Raw genomic sequence first — 23,154 nt, 5'->3', positions numbered from 1 at the left:
GTTTCTTGTGTCTCTATCTCCTTCAGTTCTGCTCTGATCTTAGTTATTTTTTGCCTTCTGCTAGCTTTTGAATGTGTTTGCTCTTGCTTCTCTAGTTCTTTTAATTGTGATGTTAGGGTGTCAATTTTAGATCTCTCCTGCTTTCTCTTCTGGGCATTTAGTGCTATAAATTTCCCTCTACACACTGCTTTAAATGTGTCCCAGAGATTCTGGTATATTGTGTCTTTGTTCCCATTGGCTTCAAAGAACATCTTTATTTCACAGCCGAATTCTACCAGAGGTACAAAGAGGAGCTGGTTCCATTCCTTCTGAAACTATTCCAATCAATAGAAAAAGAGGGAATCCTCCCTAATTCATTTTATGAGGCCAACATCATCCTGATACCAAAGCCTGGCAGAGACACAACAAAAAAAGAGAATTTTAGACCAATATCCCTGATGAACATCGATGCAAAAATCCTCAATAAAATACTGGCAAACCGAATCCAGCAGCACATCAAAAAGCTTATCCACCATGTTCAAGTTGGCTTCATCCCTGGGATGCAAGGCTGGTTCAACATATGCAAACCAATAAATGTAATCCAGCATATAAACAGAACCAAAGACAAAAACCACATGATTATCTCAATAGATGCAGAAAAGGCCTTTGACAAAATTCAACAACCCTTCATGCTTAAAACTCTCAATAAACTAGGTATTGATGGGACTTACCTCACAATAATAAGAGCTATTTACGACAAACCCACAGCCAATATCATACTGAATGGGCAAAAACTGGAAGCATTCCCTTTGAAAACAGGCACGAGACAGGGATGCCCTCTCTCACCACTCCTATTCAACATAATGCTGGAAGTTCTGGCCAGGACAATCAGGCAGGAGAAGGAAATAAAGGGTATTCAATTAGGAAAAGAGGAAGTCAAATTGTCCCTGTTTGCAGATGACATGATTGTATATTTAGAAAACCCCATCGTCTCAGCCCAAAATCTCCTTAAGCTGATAAGCAACTTCAGCAAAGTCTCAGGATACAAAATCAATGTGCAAAAATCACAAGCATTCCGATACACCAATAACAGGCAAACAGAGAGCCAAATCATGAGTGAACTCCCATTCACAATTGCTTCAAAGAGAATAAAATACCTAGGAATCCAACTTACAAGAGATGTGAAGGACCTCTTCAAGGAGAACTACAAACTACTGCTCAGTGAAATAAAAGAGGACACAAGCAAATGGAAGAACATTCCATGCTCATGGATAGGAAGAATCAATATTGTGAAAATGGCCATACTGCCCAAAGTAATTTATAGGTTCAATGCCATCCCCATCAAGCTACCAATGACTTTCTTCACAGAATTGGAAAAAACTACTTTAAAGTTCATATGGAACCAAAAAAGAGCCTGCATTGCCAAGTCAATCCTAAGCCAAAAGAACAAAGCTGGAGGCATCACACTACCTGACTTCAAACTATACTACAAGGCTACAATAACCAAAACAGCATAGTACTGGTATCAAAACAGAGATATAGACCAATGGAACAGAATAGAGCCCTCAGAAATAGTACCACACATCTACAACCATCTGATCTTTGACAAACCTGACAAAAACAAGCAATGGGGAAAAGATTCCCTATTTAATAAATGGTGCTGGGAAAACTGGCTAGCCATACTTAGAAAGCTGAAACTGGATCCCTTCCTTACACCTTATACAAAAATTAATTCAAGATGGATTAAAGACTTAAATGTCAGACCTAAAACCATAAAAACCCTAGAAGAAAACCTAGGCAATACCATTCAGGCCATAGGCATGGGCAAGGACTTCATGACTAAAACACCAAAAGCAATGGCAACAAAAGCCAAAATCGACAAATGGGATTGAATTAAACTAAAGAGCTTCTGCACAGCAAAAGAAACTACCATCAGAGTGAACAGGCAACCTACAGAATGGGAGAAAATTTTTACAATTTACCCATCTGACAAAGGGCTAATATCCAGAATCTACAAAGAACTTAAACAAATTTACAAGAAAAAATCAAACAAACTCATCAAAAAGTGGGCAAAGGATATGAACAGACACTTCTCAAAAGAAGACATTTATGCAGCCAACAGACACATGACAAAATGCTCATCATCACTGGCCATCAGAGAAATGCAAATCAAAACCACAATGAGATACCATCTCACACCAGTTAGAATGGCAATCATTAAAAAGTCAGGAAACAACAGGTGCTGGAGAGTATGTGGAGAAATAGAAACACTTTTACACTGTTGGTGGGACTGTAAACTAGTTCAACCATTGTGGAAGACAGTGTAGTGATTCCTCAAGGATCTAGAACTAGAAATACCGTTTGACCCAGCCATCCCATTACTGGTCATATACCCAAAGGATTATAAATCATGCTGCTATGCTGCTATAAAGACATATGCACACGTATGTTTATAGCGGCACTATTCACAATAGCAAAGACTTGGAACCAACCCAAATGTCCATCAATGACAGACTGGATTAAGAAAATGTGGCACATATACACCATGGAATACTATGCAGCCATGAAAAAGGATGAGTTCATGTCCTTTGTAGAGACATGGATGAAGCTAGAAACCATCATTCTGAGCAAACTATCACAAGGATGGAAAACCAAACACCACATGTTCTCTTGTAGGTGGGAATTGAACAATGAGAACACTTGGACACAGGGTGGGGAACATCACACACTGGGGCCTGTCGTGGGGTGGGGGGACTGGGGAGGGATGGCATTAGGAGATATACCTAACGTAAATGATGAGTTAAGGGGTGCAGCACACCAACATGGCACATGTATACATATGTAACAAACCTGCATGTTGTGCACATGTACCCTAGAACTTAAAGTAAAATAAAAAAAAGCACAATAATTTCTTCAGTATGACGCCAAAAGCACAGACAATAAAAGGAAAAAACAAATAAATTGGACTTTATCAAAATTAAAACCTTTAGTATACATAAGGACTCTATCAGTAGAGTGAAAACGCAACCTATGGGATGGGAAAACATATTTGCAAGTCATATATTTGATAAGAGGTTAATATCCAGAATATATAAAGAATGCCTACAACTCAACAACAAAAAATCAAGCAATTCAATTTAAAAAACAAAAGGCCAGGTGTGGTGGCTCACACCTGTAATCCCAGGACTTTGGGAGGCCGAGGTGGGCAGATCACCTGAGGTCGGGAGTTTAAGACCAGGCTGACCAACATGGAGAAACCTGGTCTCTACTAAAAACACAAAATTAGCTGGGTGTGGTGGCACATGCCTGTAATCCCAGCTACTTGGGAGGCTGAGGCAGGAGAATCGCTTGAACCCCAGGAAACGGAGGTTGCAGTGAGCCAATATTGTGCCATTGCACTCCAGCCTGGGCAACAAGAACAAAACTCCGCCTCAAAAAAAAAAAAAAAAAAGCAAAAAACTCAAACATTCTCTAAATAAAATATATGAATGGCCAATAAGCAAATGAAAAGATGTTCAACATCCACTAATCATTAGGGAAATGCAAATAAAAACCTCAATGTGATACCATTTCACACTTGTTGGGGTAACTACTTTTATACAAAAAAGAAGATGAAAGAAAAAGAAAATAGCGTTGGCAAGTGTATTAGTCCATTCTTGCACTGCTATAAATAAATACCTGAGACTGGGTAATTTATGAAGAAAAGAGGTTTAATTGGCTCATGGTTCTGCGGGCTGTACAGGAAGCATAGCAGCATCTGCTTCTGGGGAGGCCTCAGGAAACTCACAATCATGACAGAAGGGGAAGGGGAAGCAAGCATGTCTTTCATGGCGGGAGCAGGAGGAAGAGAGGAAGTGGGGTGGTGCTACGCACTTTTAAACAACCAGATCTCATGAGAACTTACTCACTCTACAGTACCAAGTGGGGATGGTGCTGAGCCATTCATGAGAACTCCACCCCAGTAATCCAGTCACCTCCCACCAAGCCCCACCTCCAACACTGGAGATTACAATTAGACATGAGATTTGGGCAGGGACACAGACCTAAACCATATCAGCAAGGATATCTAGAAATTAGAACCCTTGTGCCTTGCTGGTGGGAATGTAAAATGATGCACCCTCTGTGGAAAACAGGATGGCAGTTCCTTAAAAAGTTAGATATGGAATTTCCTTATGATCTAGCAATTCCACTCCCCAGTTTACATCCCAGTGAACCCATAGGGGAAAAAAGGTTGACAATATCATAAATTGAAAATGAGTTTTTGACTTTTTTTTTTTTTTTGAGACAGAGTCTCACTCTTTCGCTCAGGCTAGAGTGCAGTGGTGTTATCTCGGCTCACTGCAACCTCCGCCTCCCGGGTTCAAGCGATTCTCCTGCCTCAGGCTCCTAAGTAGCTGGAATTACAAGCGTGTGCCACTGTGCCCGGCTAATTTTTGTATTTTTAATAGAGACAGGGTTTCACCATGTTGGCCAGGCTGGTCTCAAACCCCTGACCTCAAGTGATCTGCCCGCCTCTGGCTCCCAAGTTTCTGGGATTGCAGGCATGAGCCACTGCGCCTGGAATTTGTTTTGTTTTTCTGAGACAGAGTCTCGTTCTGTCACCCAAGCTGGAGTGCAGTGGCACGATCTCGGCTCACTGCAACATCCACCTCCCAGGTTCCAGGGATTCTCCTACCTCAGCCTCCCGGGTAGCTGAGATTACAGGCATGCTCCATCATGCCTGGCTAATTTTTGTATTTTTAACAGAGACGGGGTTTGACCATGTTGGCCAGGCTGGTCTCGAACTCCTGACCTCAGGTGATCTGCCTGCCTCAGCCTCCCAAAGTGTTAGAATTACAGGCATGAGCCACCGTGCCCCGCCAGAGTTTTTGACTTTTGATATTTTCAACTTATGATGGATTTATCTGGACACAGCCCCATCATAAGTTGAGAAGCATACTGAATGTCTATCACTTCCGCACCATTGTAAAGTGGAAAAATCATAAGTCAAGCCGTCATAACTCTGGAACTATCTGTATATCTGAAAAAATTGAAAGCAAGGATCAGAATCTGGCACACCAAGATTCACAGCAGCATTATTCACAATTGCCAAAAGGTAGAAACATCTCAAATGTCTATCAGCAGATGAATGGATGAACAAAATGTTGTATATACTTACAATGGAATATTATTAAGCCTTAAAGAGGAAGGAAGTTCTGACATGTGCTACAACATGAATGAACCTCAAAGGCATTATTGCTAAGTGAAATAAGTCACACACAAAAGGACAAATATTGCATAATTCCACTTATACCTAACATAGGCAAATTCATAGAAGCAGAAAGTAGAATAGCACTTACCAGGGGCTAGAGGGAGGGGAAATAGGGAGTTAGTTTTAATGGACACAGTTTCTGTTTGGATAGATGAAAAAGTTATGGAGATGAATAGTGGTGCTAGTTGCACAACAGTGTGAGTGTACTTAATACCCCTGAGTTGTACACTTAAACATGGTTAACATAGTAAATTTTATGCTATGTGTATTTTACACAATTTTAAAAAGATGAACTATGAGTTTAAAGCATTGGGTAAATAAGTAGAATTTCAAAAAAGCATTTAAAAAATTATTTCCAAGTGTACTTTTCCAGAGTAGACTAGATACCATTGAAGTAAGAGAGACCCATCAATTAGAATAGAGATAGGAAGGCAAATGAAATTAAAATGACCAGAGTTTAAAAAGGATTAGACAGAAAGTAATAAATGTGACAGGCAGGCACAGGAGATCCAATAGGCACATAATTCATGTCCCTAAAGGAGAAATTTGAATAGAACAGAAAATGTATTTACAGATGTAATTTTAAAAATTTTCCAGAGTTAAAAGTATGAATCTAAAAATTGAATGGGTACTTCATGTCCAAGGAAAATAGATTCAAAAATATATTCTTGTAAAGTTATTGGACTTCAAAGATAAAGAAAGTATGCTTTAAGCAACTATGCAAAGTAATTAACTAAAAGGAGAAAATTAGACTGGCCTCCAAGTCGCCACAGCTATATTTGATATTTGAGGACAGATGGGTAAAGTCTATATAGTCTTCATGCAAAGAAAGTGTGACCCAAGAAATTTTTACTCAGCTGAACTGCACTTCAGGGACAAAGGCAACACAAACATGTTTTTTAATGTGCAAGAATTCAGGAAATATAATTTCTACAACACTTTTTAAAAGATTCTAATAGAGGGTAAATGGAGAAAAGACACAGAAGGGACTGGTGATGACCATCAAATCCACTTAAAGATGCAACTAAGATGAAAACAAACATGGCAATTATGGTTAAAGAACAAAATGTAGGCCAGGCATGGTGGCTCACGCCTATAATCCCAGCACTTTGGGAGGCTGAGGCAGGTGGATCACATGAGGTCAGGAGTTCGAGACCAGCCTGGCCAACATGGAGAAAGCCCATCTCTACTAAAAATACAAAAATTAGCTGGGCATGGTGGCATGCCTGTAATCCCAGGTACTTGGGAGGCTGAGGCAGGAGAATCATTTGAACCTGGGAGATGGAGGTTGCGGTAAGTCGAGATTGAGCCACTGCACTCCAGCCTGGGTGACAGAGTGAGACCATGTCTCAAAAAAAAAAAAAAAAAAAAGAGAAAAATATATATATTATAAACTCTGACAGTGAAGGAGTGATATAACCAACAAAAGTTGAATGAGAAAAAGCAGAAGATAGGAAATAGGTCAAGTATGCTGGTGATATAGTTTGGCTGTGTGTCCCCACCCAAATATCATGTTGAATTGTAGTCCCCAGTGTTGGAGGTGGAGCCTCGTGAGAGGTAATTTGATCATGGGGGTGGTTTCTAATGGTTTAGCACCACCCCCCACGTGCTGCCTCATAGTAGAGTTCTCACAAGATCTGGTTGTTTGAAAGTGTGTAACACCTCCCCTTTCTCTCTCTCTCTGCGGCCAGCCATGTGAAGATGTACTTGCTTCTCCTTCACCTTCTGCCATGATTGTAAGTTTCCTGAGGCCTCCCCAACCAAGCTTCCTGTACAGCCTGTGGAACTATAAGTCAGTTAAACCTCTTTTCTTTGTAAACTACCTAGGCTCAGGTAGTTCTTTATAGCAATGTCAGAACAAACTAATACAGCTGGTTTCCTGAATGTTTAGAGCTTGTGGCCAGAATATATTATTTAAAGCTGGTAAATCAAGCACAGAGGTCTAAATATATTTAAAGGCATAAAGGTAAAGCTTAAAAACAATATAATCCCTAAGTTGGGTGGTATGAAGACAGGATATATGCTGATTCCATCATGTTTATGGAAAGGAGTAAAAAAGGCCGGGCGCAGTGGTTCGCACATGTAATCCATGCTCTTTGGGAGGCTGAGGGAGGTGGATCACTTGAGGTCAGGAGTTCAAGACCAGCCTGGCCAACATGGTGAAACCGTGTCTCTGCTAAGAATACAAAAATTAGCCGGGCATGGTGGCATGCACCTGCACTCCCAGCTACTCGGGAGGTTGAGGTGAGATAATCACTTGAACCCAGGAGGCAAAAGTTGCAGTGAGCCAAGATCGTGCTACTGCACGCCAGCCTGGATGAGTGAGATCCTGTCGCAAAAAAGAAAGAAAAGAAAAGAAGGAAGGAAGGAAAGAAAAGAAAGGAAAGAAAGAAAGGAGTTAAAAAATACTCTCAGGAAGATCCTAGGAAAAAGTGCAAACCATGACAAGAGCATCTAACTGTATTGCAAACATATGAAATGGTATCACTGAAGGGGTGGAGGGCAAAGGTGCTGATTTGGTAACTTTGGAATAAATGAGATCTATAAAGCCAAAAGCAATAGGAACTGCAAAAAATCATGGTACTCTAGTAGGTAAAGTTGTTTCCCACAAAAAAATAAATGACATATAATTGTGAGGTAAGCAATCCTGAGACTGCTATACATGTACACTGGAGTCAAACAATTGCACAAGTGGATGGCGGAAAATGGGAGCCTGAGTTCTCACTGATGGAGTAGGAATTTACCAATAAACAAAGGAGGTTAGAACAATCCATGTGGTAATGGACTAGTGTTGGAGACATCAGCAATATCTCACATTTTAGTCAATATAGATTCAGGTGATTACATATAGAAATATTTGCAGATATGTAACATATACAGATAAGTATACACACACATATTTATGTGCTTTGTCAGCTGAGAGGGCCCAAAAGAAACAAAGCTCCAGTAGCAATAAGCATGCCAGGACCTATATCTTGGATTCCAATATTATTCTACAATAAAAAGAACCTTGGCTTCTTGGAGAAATGGTGGATTCTGAGACTTGGGCAGGAAATATACAAGATTAGCTCAGAATGTTGTGCAGTGTCAGAAAATAGACAAGTGTTAAACAAGGGAAACTCACATTGATGAGGGTCTGTCAGAGAAGCAGAGGAGCTGAAAGATCTCCCAACGGCCAAAGCTGAAGCCATCTGAGCAACAAAATAAAGTAATATTAGATTATAACCCCAAGTACAAAATACCACCAGTCCACACTGATATAAACAAATGATTGAATCCGTTACTAAATGGGAGAGAAGAGACAAACCTGTGCAGAATTTCAGATTAGTTATATAGATACTGCATTGAATTCATGGTGATTAATTCCAGTGCTAGAAGAAAAACTGGATGCTTTGCAGTTTCTGAGAAAATATCTATTTTCTTCAACATGTCACCTTCCTAAGACGTTTTTTAAGGGTAGTTTTAACTGTTTTTGATTTTTTCCTTATATGCTGATTTCAGAGCCTCAGCCTGAAGAAGGTGGGATTTCATTGCCTTGTCTGCCTATAGAGCCCACTACAGGGCCATACACAAGGCAAGCCTTCTTGCTTGCATTTAAAATAGTCATAATGGTGCTTTATGTGGTGTCATGTGGTGTGATGTTTCTGTAATCATTTAGTGCTGAGACTGATAAATTTATCGGTCACTGGTGCCAGTTCAGCTGACACCCTCCACCTCCTTCCCAAACAAACCTCCTCCTCCTCACCTCCTCTTTCTCTCTCAGCCCCAGTGATTACAAGCTTCTGATCATTGCCTGAAGCCTCTGCCTTGACCTATTACATTCATGCCCACCATCAAGTCCAGTTTAAACCCATGCCTCCTACTGATACCTCCTGCTATGGTACTAGTGATTTACTATTCTTTAAGACAGAAGTGACCCGAAACCCAGCTCTCCCAGGATAGCTGCCAGGACCTGGCCATGATTCAAGCCCAAATAACATAAGCCAAATTACACACTCAGTGGGGAAGGCATTTTTTTCAAGTCCCCACCCTTGTGTGAGTGAAGATGGAACAAAGATTGTGTGACCACGTTGTTCAAACACAGGAAAATGACTGCATTCCCTCCCCTTAGTTTTCATTTGTTGATTCTTCTCCAAGCCCTGACTTCCAACTGTACTTCTTTTTTGATGCTGCCTCTTGCTTAGAGGATTCTGAAGAGAAGGACAGGGTAGTATGCTGTTCTAAAGAGTATGGGACTTTATCCTGTAGGCATGGGGAGCCACTGAGAGGTTTTTAAGGTGGTCAGCTTCATATTTTTGTCTTTGGAGGTAAGTTCACTCTGAAGGCCAGCCAATGGCAGGGCAAGGCACCCACTGTCCTCTCCAGGAAAGCAGTGGCCATTCTGGGCACATCTAAGTCAATCCAAAGCGGAGAGGGGCAGGAACTGATGTGATCTTAGGATGCCGCGACACTGAATATAGCCAGATACACAGGGTTCAGATGTTCTGGCCTTATAAGCAAATTGTATTAAATCAGCCATGCTTCCTAAGCTTCGTCCTACCTTGGTAAACATAAAAAATAAGGATATTTGTATAACTCACTGGGATCAACTTGAGTGAGCTTGGATAATTCTAAAAGGAGCTTCATGGATAATAATTATTTACATTTCCTTTATATGGTACTCTTATAAAAAAGAAAAAAAAAACAAAAAAATAAATGACATATAATTATGAGAAGAAAAATAAAAGCAAATCTTGGGGTAGATTTAAATATCAACTTTGGGTAAAATTTCCTGATTACATTCTTCTTGGAGTCTCTTTTAAATATCAAGTTTTGTGTTAAAAATAGTTCCTGATCGCCGGGCGCGGTGGCTCACGCTTGTAATCCCAGCACTTTGGGAGGCCGAGGCGGGCGGATCACGAGGTCAGGAGATCGAGACCACAGTGAAACCCCGTCTCTACTAAAAATACAAAAAAATTAGCCGGGCGTGGTGGCGGGCGCCTGTAATCCCAGCTACTCGGAGAGGCTGAGGCAGGAGAATGGCGTGAACCCGGGAGGCGGAGCTTGCAGTGAGCCGAGATCGGGCCACTGCACTCCAGCCTGGGTGATAGAGCAAGACTCCGTCTCAAAAAAAAAAAAAAAAATAGTTCCTGATCATTGTTCCTGCACATAGTTCTTGATCAAGATTTTTTTTTTCTTTTTTTTTTGAGATGGAGTCTCACTCTGTCACCCAGGCTGGAGTGCAGTGGTGCGATCTCGGCTCACTGCAACCTCCACCTCCTGGGCTCAAGTGATTCTCTTGCCTCAGTCTCCCAAGTAGCTGGGATTACAGGCATCCACCACCACACTTGGCTAATTTTTGTATTTTTAGTAGAGACGGGGTTTCACCATGTTGGCCAGGCTGGTCTCAAACCCCTGACCTCAAGTGATCCACCCTCCTTGGCCTCCCAAAGTGCTAGGATTAAAGGTGTGAGCCACCACGCCCGGCCCATCAAAATGTTTTTAAATGATCATCTCTTTAATTTTTGATAGTTACCATGGAGAAAAAACTTTTTTTTTTTTTTTTTTTTTAGTTGGAGTCTCACTCTGTCACTGAGGCTGGAGTGCAGTGGCTCACTGCAACCTCCGCCTCTCGGGTTCAAGCGATTCTCCTGCCTCAGCCTCCCAAGTAGCTGGGATTACAGGCATGCGCTGCCACATTTGGCGAATTTTTGTATTTTCAGTAGAGATGGGGTTTCACCATGTTGACCAGGCTGGTCTTGAACTCCTGACCTCAACTGATCCACCTGCCTTGGCCTCCCAAAGTGCCTGGATTACAGGTATGAACCACCGTTCCCAGCCAAAAAGCTATTTGATACAAGAAGTGATGATAAAATGTAAAGCCATCGTCTATGAACCAATGGAAAAATAAAAAATAAAAAATCAAAAGGAAATAAAGACAATAAAAGAAACAAAAAAGAGCCATTTTTTTTTTCTGTTCCTATAGTTATGTAAGATTTTGTATAGAAATGTATCATGCATGTATGTGTGACCACACAGCCTTGGTGTGCCACTGGACCAATTTTCACAAACACCCGGTACCAGCACCCAGATCAAGAAACAGAATGGTACCAGCATCCCGGAAGCCCCATTCATGCCTCTCCCAGCAAATACTCCTTCTCTTCCAATAAGGTAACTACCATACTGACTTCTGTATGTGGAATTTATATGAATAATTTGTTTCGCGCCTGGCTTCTTTCTTTCAATGTTATGTTTGTGAGATTCATCCACACATCACTTAGGGTGACAACAGTTCGCTCATTCTCAAGACTGCATAGGATTTTATTGTATGAAAATATCAGAATTTACTGTCCACACTCCTGCTGATGGACCTTTGGGTAGTTTCCAGTTTTTCTGTTGTGGTTGTGTGGCTGTGAACACTCTTCCATATGTTTCTTTGTGCACATATGCATACGGTTCTGCTGGATATGCATATGGGGGTGAAGTTGCCAGGTCGTGGGGTACAGATGATTCCAGCTGACGCTCCTACCAGGAGTGCAGAGCTGTTCCACATCTTTGCCAACACATGGTATTGTCAGTTAAAGCCATTAAAAAAACAAAAAACAGTGATTCATACATTTGTAGCAGCTGAAATAGTATTCAAAAGATCTGACAGCTCTTTTCTTCTATTCATAATGGCAATACAGTATTGACATTTTTTTCCTCCTGATAATGTAAGTGAATCCTGAATCTAAATAACTTAGTCACACCAAGTATTGTGAAACAATGAAGCTCTAATTCACAGCTTGGGCAAGCACTGTTAGAAGTGCTGCTGTCAGCTGGGATGTCACCAGAAGGCCCACTCAGCTGCAAACAGACATTTTCCAAATATTTAAAGACAAGGATTCTGCACCTCCCCGTCTTCTTCCCTTCCTACCCCTCAGGGCCACCGAGAGTGTCTGAGTCTTAGGACTCACAGGGGACCACTGGAGGTCACTGGGTGGAATGCTTCAGCATGTATGATCGCCACACAGCTGACTTTGGCAAAGCCATACTATTAACTAATCCTCTCAAATAGTACACCAATGAGGTAGAAGACATGTTATTATCTCAATAGTACAGAGGAGGCAACGGAGGCCCAGCAAAGTAAGAGACTGTCCCCAAGTCACGCAGCAAATGAGCTGCTGCATGAAGGCAGAGCCTTACTTCCCACCACTTTCTGTTGCAGAACTTTGCTCATAGAGGCCAGCTTCCAGTAACATGTCGCTGGAGGGTGACAGCGGCTCCTCTGCTCAAAGGGAGGAATGGAAAACTTGAAAAACGATTTCAAAGCCTTTGAAATCGTTTTTCAAGTTCAAATGTTCACAAAGGTGAACACTACTACCTGATAACGTACCTGGCAGCTGCCTCTGTGGGCTTCTGTTTTATTTATCCCTCTGCCCTGTGTGTCTAGTCACGTCTCTTCCTTCTTCCCCATGTCCTCATATTTTTCTAAGTAGCGAAAATATGGAATTGGAACATTCTAGATGTATACACATTCCCCTTGTATTTATTAACTAAAGACATGTTACGTGTCTTAAACTTCTATTAAACCAAGAGAATTTAATCTTTTGAAAACAAACCTAAAAGCCAGTTAGGTTGCCCAGCTCTGTAACTTCCTAGCTGTGGACACATTACAAAATGTACTTCCACTTCCACACCTGTAAAATGGAGATAATAACAGCACCTACGTCATAGGGTCATCTCAAAGATGAAATAATTTGATATAATAAACAGTTTAAAATGTGCCCTGCACCTCAGTGTGCTGTTTGCTAACATGAAGTGATGTTTTTACCCTCCCTGTGTGGGAGAGGGCCTCAATTTTGTCTTCTACCTTGGACTGGAAGTCTTACCTATACATACCTCTGGGATTTTTTCAGGTGTCCATGTCACCAGGAGTCATCAATGGCAAAGCAAGACTTTTTCATTTACTGGGCATTAGTGATGATTCAGCACAGAGAGGAAGTGAGGGAGGAGTTCAAGACAACCAGGACTCAGTTTCTGAAGGAGAGTTGCTGGAAGTTTCTGACAGAGAACTGAGTATGGAATCTTCTCCTCGGTTGGGGTAGGCCCACACCCACACTTAACTTTGGGAAACAGTTAATTGCTGTTTTAGTCAGTTTGGGCTGCTGTAACAAAAATACCATAGACTACATGGTTTAAACAACAATTTATTTCTCACAGTTTTGGAGGCTGGAAAGTTCAAGATCACAGTACTGGCATGATTGGGTTCTGGTGAGGGCCCTCTTCCTGTTTGCAGACAACCATCTTCCAGCTGTGTCCTCACATGGTGGAGAGTGAGCACTAGCCTCTTTCTCTTCTTATAAGGGCACTAATCCCATCACGGGGCCTCCACCTTCATGACCTCATCTAACCCTAATTACTTCCCAAACACCCCACCTCCTAATAGATTCCCTTGGGGGTTAGGGTTTCAACATAGGAATTTGAGGGCACAAATGTAACATTTACTTCTTGTCAACTATCTCCCCTTTTTTGCTGTGATAATTTTGTATACCAGTCTCTTTTCCTTCCGGGCATTGACATGCTTGAGGGATGGCAGGAGGGGTACCTTGAATACATTGTTCTGACACATTCAAGATTTGTTGAAAGAATGAATGTAATCAACATCAGAAAAGAGGTGATCAGCAAATCTGAATTTTTCTTTTTGAAAATGTATTCATGGCCAGGAAGGTGGCTCACACCTATAATGTCAGCTCTTTGGGAGGCTGAGGCAGGTGGATCACTTGAGGCCAGGAGTTCTAGATCAGCCTAGCCAACATGGTGAAACCCCATCTCTACTAAAAATACAAAAATTAGCGCAGCCTGGTGGCTCAGGCCTGTAACCCTAACTACTCCAGAGGCTGAGACACAACAATCACTTGAATCTGGGAGGCAAAGGCTGCAGTGAGATCACGTCACAGCACTCCAGCCTGGGTGACAGAGCGAGACCCTGTCTTAATTAAAAAGAAAAAAGAAAAGAAAAGAAAAAGTAAAAAATAGTTGCTTCTCAGTTTGATGATATGCAGTCACTCTCACAAATCAGTAATTTATGCGACAATAATCACGGAAAAATACTGCTTAGGTTTATAAATATTTAAACAGATAAACATACTTTTTTTTTGCAAGACCTCCCTCAGTCCCCCAACCCACTTTTTTATTTGACACAATTAATAATAAATGATTTCTTTTTTTTTTTATTATACTTTAGGTTTTAGGGTACATGTGCACAATGAGCAGGTTTGTTACATATGTATCCATGTGCCATGTTGATTTCCTGCACCCATTAACTCGTCATTTAGCATTAGATATATTTCCTAATGCTGTCCCTCCCCCCTCCCCCAACCCCACAACAGTCCCCGGAGTGTGATGTTCCCCTTCCTGTGTCCATGAGTTCTCATTGTTCACTTCCCACCTATAAGTGAGAACATGCGGTGTTTGGTTTTTTGTCCTTGCAATAGTTTACTGAGAATGATGTTTTCCAGTTTCATCCATGTCCCTACAAAGGACACGAACTCATCATTTTTTATGGCTGCATAGTATTCCATGGTGTATATGTGCCACATTTTCTTAATCCAGTCTATCGTTGTTGGACATTTGGGTTGGTTCCAACTCTTTGCTATTGTGAATAGTGCCGCAGTAAACATATGTGTGCATGTGTCTTTATAGCAGCATGATTTATAGTCCTTTGGGTATATACCCAGTAATGGGATGGCTGGGTCAAATGGTATTTCTAGTTCTAGATCCCGGAGGAATCGCCACACTGACTTCCACAATGGTTGAACTAGTTTACAATCCCACCAACAGTGTAAAAGTGTTCCTATTTCTCCATATCCTCTCCAGCATCTGTTGTTTCCTGCTTTTTTAATGATGGCCATTGATTTCTTAAAAGTAGAATTTTTTTTTTTTTGCTTCTGGTATCCTGAAAATAAAGAAAAGAGTACATTTCGAGAAAACAAGTTGAAAAATTAGTCACAATAAAATGAAAGGCGATTGATCTAATTCCCTGATGTACATTCTAAAGACATACAGCTCTGTTGAAGGCTCACTGATTTAAAGGGGAAAATATCTAGGATATACCACGAATAAAAAGAAGTCTAATATAATTTTTAAAGAGAAATATGCAAACATACCATGAATTGAATTTCTTCTCACTCCAAAGTTCATTACGGCAAGAACTCCATTTTCTAATTCAGTGGTACATTCTCTCTAGGCTGCAAAAAATGCAGTGGACAAAATGACATTTGAAAAAGGTATCTTTAAAGATATCTTTAAGACCAATAGTCCCCTTATGCCATTTACGCTCACATAAGAGACTGGAATAGCAAAGCACTATGAACGGTGATGAATGTTGTAAAAGTCCCTGGTGAGGCTTAACCAATACTGCCTATAGCCGTGTCCACCGGAAGAAGCTGGTTCTCTGTGAATTCTAGTGGGAAAGAATGATTGAATGATGAACACGTCTTCACTGGCTGCTCTATCAGATACTTACAGTTTCTGGGAGGTCTTGCCTTTTTTACCCAAGGAAGAAGTGAAAATGCGTCTTGCACAATTGCTTAACTATTCCCAACGCAAGACTTCATTCTATCATTTATTTCCCTAGTAATGTGGGCAGAAGGAATCCTGTATTACTGGCCCAGAAACTTGGGTGTAAAAGTGATCACAAAGATTACATGGGGCCAGGCGCGGTGGCTCACGCCTGTAATCCTCTCAGGAGGCTGAGGCAGGAGAATCGCTTGAATCTGGTAAGGTTGCAGTGAGCCGAGATCGCGCCACTGCACTCCAGCCTGGGCGATAGACAGAGACTCTGTATCAAAATAATAATAATAATAAAAATCCGAGCCTGATCAGTTGCCCCACAGCGTCAAGGTGAAACCAGGTGACCGCGACTACAGCGTTTAATAATGGATCCTCAGACAAAAACTCCATGGATAGGAACCCCGCGCCTCTGAAGCTGCCCAACGAGGCGGTCTCCTGGTGGCGCCTGCCCTGCCAAAGGAGCAATGAGAGGCTGCGTTTAGGCGAAGCCGGTATTGGGCAAAGCTTCTGGGTCAGTCAGGGGCTCAGAAGGGACGTCTGTGGGAGAGGGGTCAGTACGGTAGCCAGACCCCACCCGGGGTGAGGTTGGTACTGAACTGACTGAGGCATGGAACCCCTACCCTCCACCCTGGTAAGGTGCCGGGGCCAGTTTGGGCCGGGACTCCTAGAATTTGAATCGGGGGTGGTCTAACGCTGTCGCCTGCGGGGTGTGCAGGAGGCCCCTAGCGAAGCCAAGAGTTCGCAGAGCCGGGGCGCCGCTCTATGCTCGGCTCTCGATTGCTCGCGCCTGGCAGCGGCGGGCGGCGCACGCGACGGCTGGGGCTCTGCGCTCGAGGGGTCGAGCCTGGGCCGAACAGGCCGCGGTGCGCACTCTGCGGCGGCCTCTGCGCCTCGGGCGGGCGGGAGAGAGAGGCCGCGGCGGCCAGCGTGGGGATGTCGAGGAGCTCGAAGGTGGTGCTGGGCCTCTCGGTGCTGCTGACGGCGGCCACAGTGGCCGGCGTACATGTGAAGCAGCAGTGGGACCAGCAGGTCGGTGTCACGTGACCGTTTCTTCCGGGCCCGCGCGCGACGGCGACCTGGGGCCTCTCGTGGTCCCTGCCCGTTCGGTTCCTCAGCTCCTCCTGGTGTCTTTCCCCCGCGGTGGCGCGGCCCTGCACCCTACGCGTTTGCGGCTGGCGGCCGCCCTACTGGGCTCCGGGCGCTGCAGCTCCCGGCGGACGTGTGCAGCCCGCAGGTTCAGGACGACCCGGCTGCCAGGCTTAGCGCCTTGGGAGCTCCGCGCTGAAGGGGCCTTGCTCCGCACAGGCACGGCACGCACGCTTTTGGGGTGCGCAGCGGCTCTGTTTTCAAGTCACAGCCGGCCCCCAGGGTGCGGACCTTTCCACATCTCACTTGGGCCGCTAGAAAATAGAAGGCGGGGAAGGAATTTCTTGGGGTGCATTCTGCAAGCTACCAGCCTCCCTCCTGGCCCAAGGTTGGGGTTAAAGCCTAATGTGTTTTAAGTGCTATTGATTTTATCCCATGGTAAGGGAGCCCCCCTCCCCATACTCACTCTCCATGCCTTTGACCAAGATAATTTGGTGAGATATTTGCACTTCTCGTTTAAATGAACAGTTTGCTATGGAAACTAGAATCTGGGAACGATAGAGATAACAGCCTCCAGATTTTCTTTTTGGTACTTTTATTTCAGGAAATATCCGTGACCTGCTGATCAGCAGTGACTATCTATTCTTTCCTCTCAGTTCATATTTTCTTATTCAAGTTGACAGACCTTTAATGGCTGATAACTGTGTGGAAGTTACCTCACTAAGCACCTTGGGAATACAAAGATAAGGAAACTCCGCTCTTCCAGAGTCTATCAGTGATTCACGACCGTGCTGAGAACAGGGAATTGGGTCGTTGGTGAATTTTCAGAAAACAACTTGGCAGTGATTGGGGTTGAACCTAGTTCACCAAGGGTGAAAATAATGGACTGGATGAATCAAGAGTAAACAGTCTTTTCTTGATTTGCCTACCCACAGCTTTGGACTGTGCTATGTGCTTGATATACAGAGATGAATTGGATGAGGTCTTTGTTCTTGGTGTTCACAGACTGTGGAAATTAGAAGAGAGGAAGCATGTGATGGTACAAGAATTTTGACGGGGATGAGATGACTTAACAACGAAAGGGCACAGGAGAGATCAGAGATTTGGGATTAAAATGTGGTCCTAAGGGGCTAGCTTTTGGAATAGAGGCAGAAGACTCCCGCCTCTTAGAAGGAAAAGTAAAAGATGTTGATCCTGGGAAAACTTGAGATGGAGTAAAATTTAGTATGACAGATGTTGTTCTGACGTCAGTGAAGTGATGTTTGAAGGGTTTGGGTAGGGATGGATTAGAGCTTGGCTTTGGACCCTAGCTGAACATGAAATGTTCCCGGAAAGTTTTTACAATGTGACTAAGGCTTGGTCCCCACCCCAGACCATTTAAACCAGAATCTCCTGGGGATGGGGACTTGGTTCAGCAAGTAACCCTGAGAATTTTAACACAGGGCTAAGCACCATTGTGTTACAGAGTGGAAAAGTGGTTATTTGGAAGTTAGAGATGAAGAAAAGGTTGACAAGAATAACGTGTGTGTGTGTGTTTCTTTTTTTTCCTTTTACGTCCGGTTCTTCATTAGGGGCTTACATTGTATTAATAGCAGTGGGAAAGACTAGGACAAATGATTAGCACAGTGCATGTGTCGGAAGGTTCAAGGAAGCAAGAAATTAAATAATGAATATTGTTTCCTGACCATCCACCACATACCAGGCAGTGTATTAAGCACTTTACGTATATCATCTGTAATCCTCACAGTAACCTAGCAAAAATTAAGCAGTGCTACATAAGGAGCCAGAGTTCTAGGTGTTAGGGTTGGAAGAATAAAGAGGTCTTTAGTGGTTAGTAAGGAAAGTGGTTAGAAAGGTAGTTCAGTAAGGGTCACAGGAAGGATGTGTGAGGCAATCAGCATAGACCTTGAAACCTAGAGGAAGATAGCAAATGATGGGATGGAGAGCCAGATCATAAGCACACATGACATCTCTGAGAAGGAAGGGTAGGATCTGGGAGGCAGGTGTGGAAGGAATGATTCTGGTGAATGGTGTGGGCTTGGGAGGGTGGGTATCGGTGTGTCATGGTGTAAGAAGCACAGGACAGGAAGACCTGCGGTTGGGGGAGTGGAATAAGCACCTCTGTTTTTGTTTCAGTGGGGATCTTGCCAAGGGTGCATGGTTCAAGACAGTTGTGTTTCAGTTGAGTTATATCAATCCCGGGACTCCTTCAAATCCCTCATAATGAAGCTGTAGGCCTGGAGGAGGTCCAGCAAGTAGGTATTATATTAGGTGAGTTTTAAAAATAGGTAAAATAATTTGGAAAAAACCCCACAGACATACGCAAGCTCTGGGCCCCACTCCCATTAATTCTACTCTATATAGCCACTATTAAAAACTATTTATTGGCCAGGCACGGTAGCTCATGCCTGTAATCCCAGCAGGCATGAGGGATTGGGGGGCTGAGGCAGGCAGATCATTTGAGGTCAGGAGTTCGAGACCAGCCTGGCCAACGTGGTGAAACCCCGTCTCTACTAAAAATACAAAAAAATTAGCCAGGCCTGGTGGCGCACACCTGTAATCTCAGCTACTGGGGAGGCTGAGGCACAAGAATCGCTTGAACTCAGAAGGTGGAGATTGCAGTGAGCCAAGATCATGCCATGGAGCCAAGATCTCCAGCCTGGGCAACAGAATGAGACTCCTTCTCAAAAAAAAAAAAAAAAAAAAACCTATTTATTTATTTTGAGATGGGGGCTCATTCTGTCACCCAGGTGGGAGTGAAGTGGCACAGTCTCAGCTCACTGCAGCCTGTGCCTCCCAGGCTCAGGTGATCCTATCACCTCAGCCTCCGGAGTAGCTGGGACCACAGGCACACACCACCACTCCCTGCAATTTTTTTTTTTTTTTTTTTTTTGTATTTTTGCTAGAGATGGGATTTTGCCATGTTGCCCAGGCTGGTCTAGAACTTCTGAGCTCCAGCAGTCTGCCTGCCTTGGCCTAAGATTACAGGAGTGCTGGGATTACAGGAGTGAGCCACCACGCCTGGCCTAAAACCTTTAGAGTATTTTGTGAGCAATAAACTATAAAATGTTAGTTATTAGTAATGACTGAATTGATGTTTTTAAAAGTCTCGTCTTGGGTGCCAGGTCCACGTTCTGAAATGCTGTGGTTTTTTAGTGCTTACTAAGGTAACTACCATTGATGAGCACTTATTTTTTCATCTGGTAGTAGCATTCTTCTTTTTCTTCTTTCTCTGTTATATAATTAATAATAATTCTGCATGATTTTTACATTTTTAACTTTACATGCTAGAAGCCAAGTTCAGAATTTAGTAATCTGCATTTTTTTCTCTTGATGTTTATTGTTCAGCTAGGATAACTGCTAACAGAAGAGTAGTTTAGAGTGTTACTGTAGTAACTCGCCAAGTTTTTAAAGCATTACATATCAATTAAACTTTAAAAATTTAACATTGGCCGGGTGCAGTGGCTCACACCTGTAATCCAGCACTTTGGGAGGCCGAGGCAGGTGGATTACTTGAGATCAGGAGTTTGAGACCAGCTTGGATGACATAGTGAAACCCCGTCTCTACTAAAAATACAAAAATTAGCTGGGCATGGTGGTGCGCGCCTGTAGTCTCAGCTACTCGAGAGGCTGAGGCCAGAGAATCACTTGAACCCAGGAGGTGGAGGTTGCGGTGAGCTGAGGTCACGCTACTGCACTCCAGCCTGGGCAACAGAGTGAGACTCTTTTCTCAAAAAATAAATTAAAAAAAAAAATTTAACATAGTGCCAGTTTTTTTTTTTTTCTGTTATTTCCCATTAAATTTTCTGTACTAAACACTCAGGAATTTCTTAAAATATGATAAGAAATCATTTCAGTAATAACATTTAGCACACTACCAAATTTATTTGATCATTTATTACATTTTACATTTGTACAGAAAATTAAAATAGTAACTGGATATTTGGAATCTGAAAGTTTTAAGTATATTTTGGTAACACTGTTATTTGGATTTGAATGGCACAAGGATGGAGACCACCTGTTCGGGATGTTACTGAAATCTGTTTCTTACGTTTTTAGAGGCTTCGTGACGGAGTTATCAGAGACATTGAGAGGCAAATTCGGAAAAAAGAAAACATTCGTCTTTTGGGAGAACAGATTATTTTGACTGAGCAACTCGAAGCAGAAAGAGAGAAGATGTTATTGGCAAAAGGATCTCAAAAATCATGACTTGAATGTGAAATATCTGTTGGACAGACAACACGAGTTTGTGTGTGTGTTGATGGAGAGTAGCTTAGTAGTATCTTCATCTTTTTTTTGGTCACTGTCCTTTTAAACTTGATCAAATAAAGGACAGTGGGTCATATATTGTAAATTACTGCTTTCAGGGTCCCTTATATCTGAATAAAGGAGTGTGGGCAGACACTCTTTGGAAGAGTCTCTGTCTGGGTGATCCTGGTAGAAGCCCCATTAGGGTCACTGTCCAGAGCTTAGGGTTGTTACTGAGAAGCACTGCTGAGCTTGTGAGAAGGGAGAGAAGGAAGGGATGGATAGTAGCATCCACCTGAGTAGTCTGATCAGTCGGCATGATGACGAAGCCACGAGAACATCGACCTCAGAAGGACTGGAGGAAGGTGAAGTGGAGGGAGAGACGCTCCTGATTGTCGAATCCGAGGATCAGGCATCAGTGGACTTATCGCACGACCAGAGTGGGGATTCCCTCAACAGCGATGAAGGAGATGTGTCGTGGATAGAGGAGCAGCTGTCCTACTTCTGTGACAAGTGCCAAAAATGGATACCAGCCAGTAAGGAGCTTCTCAATTCCTTTGATTTGTCAATTCCTGTGTGAAGGTTTGTTTTCCCAACCTGTGAAAGAAACGTGAATGTAAAAGAGACCTAAATAAAAGGATAATTATATTTATTCTCTAGTTCATCAGCTATAAATTTATATAAAACATAGGCATGTTTGTACTAATGAAACTTACTGTCAACCTCTATCACATTGTTAAATTAACACTTTTGGTGGTAACTCAATAAAATTGAGAAAATTGGAAATCCTGTGTTACTTAAAGAATTAGCCATATTTTTCTAACAAGATCATAGAGATTTAGGGCCAAATTCCAGTCCCAGTGTTGAATTCATGTTCAAGTTTATAAAAATTACCTTGTTAATATTTAACTTAGTGGAGAACTCCTGCTATTGTATACTGAAAAGAGGTTAGAATTAGCAGATTGAAGATGTTTTTTGCCCTTTTTCTAGGACCAGTCTTTTTTTCCATTTTCCTTTTTTTCTGCTGGCAAGAGATACCTCATACACACTCCCTGATTGCCTCAATCTTGAGATTTTCTTTTCTTTCTTTTTTTTTTTTTTTTTTGAGATGGAGTTTTGCTTTTGTTGCCCAGGCTAGAGTGCAGTGGCATGATCTTGGCTCCTGGGTTCAAGCGATTCTCCTGCCTCAGCCTCCCAAGTAGCTGGGATTATAGCATTTGCCAGCACACCTGGCTAATTTTTTTTTTTTTTGCAGACGGAGTTTTCCTCTTGTTGCCCAGGCTGGAGTGCAATGGCATGATCTTGGCACACTGCAACCTCCATCTCCCAGGTTCAAGTGATTCTCTGGCCTTGGGCTCCCGAGTAGCTGGGATTACAGGCATGTGCCCCCATGCCTGGCCAATTTTGTATTTTTGGTAGAGATGAGGTTTCTCCATGTTGGTCAGGCTGGTCTCGAACTCCTGACCTCAGGTGATCCGCCCGCCTCAGCCTCCCAAAGTGCTGAGATTACAGGCATGTGCCACTGTGCTTGGCCCTGATCTTGAGATTTTCAGTGGCCAGCTTCCTGGCACCTGAGGAGCGTGGCTTGCCAGCCATCCTGTGGTTCATACCGAAACAGGATTTTCCCATTAGGCAAGAGACTAGTAAAGACATAGGTACTTGAGGAATGCCTTTGTGTAATATAATTTGTAACCAAGTCAGAGAAATACATATATAATTGTGAAGAGGGTCATTTTCTGGCATGTGAAAATGGTTTTCTTAAAATGGGTTCAACTTCAAATTTAGTCACTGTTAACAAATTAATAGTAACATTTTCACAGGAAACGTAGAATTTACTAGTTAGCTGGTTTTTGCTTCTGAGCAGTCTCTGCTTATTAATTTCAGGTTCTGCCTGAATTCTCAGTGGCTTTCCCTTTGTCCTGTTGCCCTTTGTGGTCAGGACCCTGCTAACTGTAGCTTCTTTGATCCCCACACAACTTTGCAGTTAGGGTGAACTTACTCTTCACAATCAATTCTTATCCTTAGGGCTTTGCACAGTTTTTTTCCTCTGGAATATG

General features: G+C 42.6%; 3 protein-coding genes and 1 long non-coding RNA gene across 7 annotated transcripts in view; 2 read left to right on the top strand and 2 right to left on the bottom strand.

Annotated features, from left to right (window-relative positions):
- Window positions 1-8,687, bottom strand: part of OVOL2 (ovo like zinc finger 2) — a 112,900-nt gene extending 104,213 nt beyond the window's left edge. The window contains exons 1-2 of the mRNA XM_055265363.2: window positions 8,538-8,687; window positions 8,355-8,421 (exon numbers count right to left, since the gene is read on the bottom strand). The gene's annotated coding sequence lies outside the window, so the exon portion shown is untranslated. The remainder of the gene's footprint in view (window positions 1-8,354; window positions 8,422-8,537) is intronic.
- Window positions 8,688-14,408: 5,721 nt separating this feature from the next.
- LOC134735888 (uncharacterized) lies at window positions 14,409-16,546 on the bottom strand. Its single transcript, XR_010119456.1, has 3 exons — window positions 15,717-16,546; window positions 15,358-15,438; window positions 14,409-15,146 (listed from the first exon to the last, which is right to left on the bottom strand). It is a non-coding gene; the product is annotated as an uncharacterized lncRNA (long non-coding RNA).
- Window positions 16,547-16,609: 63 nt separating this feature from the next.
- On the top strand, window positions 16,610-21,883 carry PET117 (PET117 cytochrome c oxidase chaperone). Its single transcript, XM_055265365.2, has 2 exons — window positions 16,610-16,792; window positions 20,909-21,883. The coding sequence occupies exons 1-2, from the start codon at window positions 16,697-16,699 to the stop codon at window positions 21,056-21,058; spliced, it is 246 nt and encodes an 81-aa protein (XP_055121340.1). The 5' UTR covers window positions 16,610-16,696; the 3' UTR covers window positions 21,059-21,883.
- The window catches only part of KAT14 (lysine acetyltransferase 14), a 44,032-nt gene continuing 42,252 nt past the window's right edge, over window positions 21,375-23,154 (top strand). For all 4 annotated transcript variants that reach the window (XM_055265359.2, XM_055265360.2, XM_055265358.2 and 1 more), the window contains exon 1: window positions 21,375-21,633. In XM_055265359.2, coding sequence (XP_055121334.2) covers window positions 21,375-21,633 — 259 coding nt within the window. The remainder of the gene's footprint in view (window positions 21,634-23,154) is intronic.

Source organism: Symphalangus syndactylus, chromosome 24, assembly GCF_028878055.3.
Source record: "Symphalangus syndactylus isolate Jambi chromosome 24, NHGRI_mSymSyn1-v2.1_pri, whole genome shotgun sequence".
NCBI classification, from domain to species: domain Eukaryota; kingdom Metazoa; phylum Chordata; class Mammalia; order Primates; family Hylobatidae; genus Symphalangus; species Symphalangus syndactylus.
This window is presented reverse-complemented; position numbering and strand designations above follow the sequence as displayed.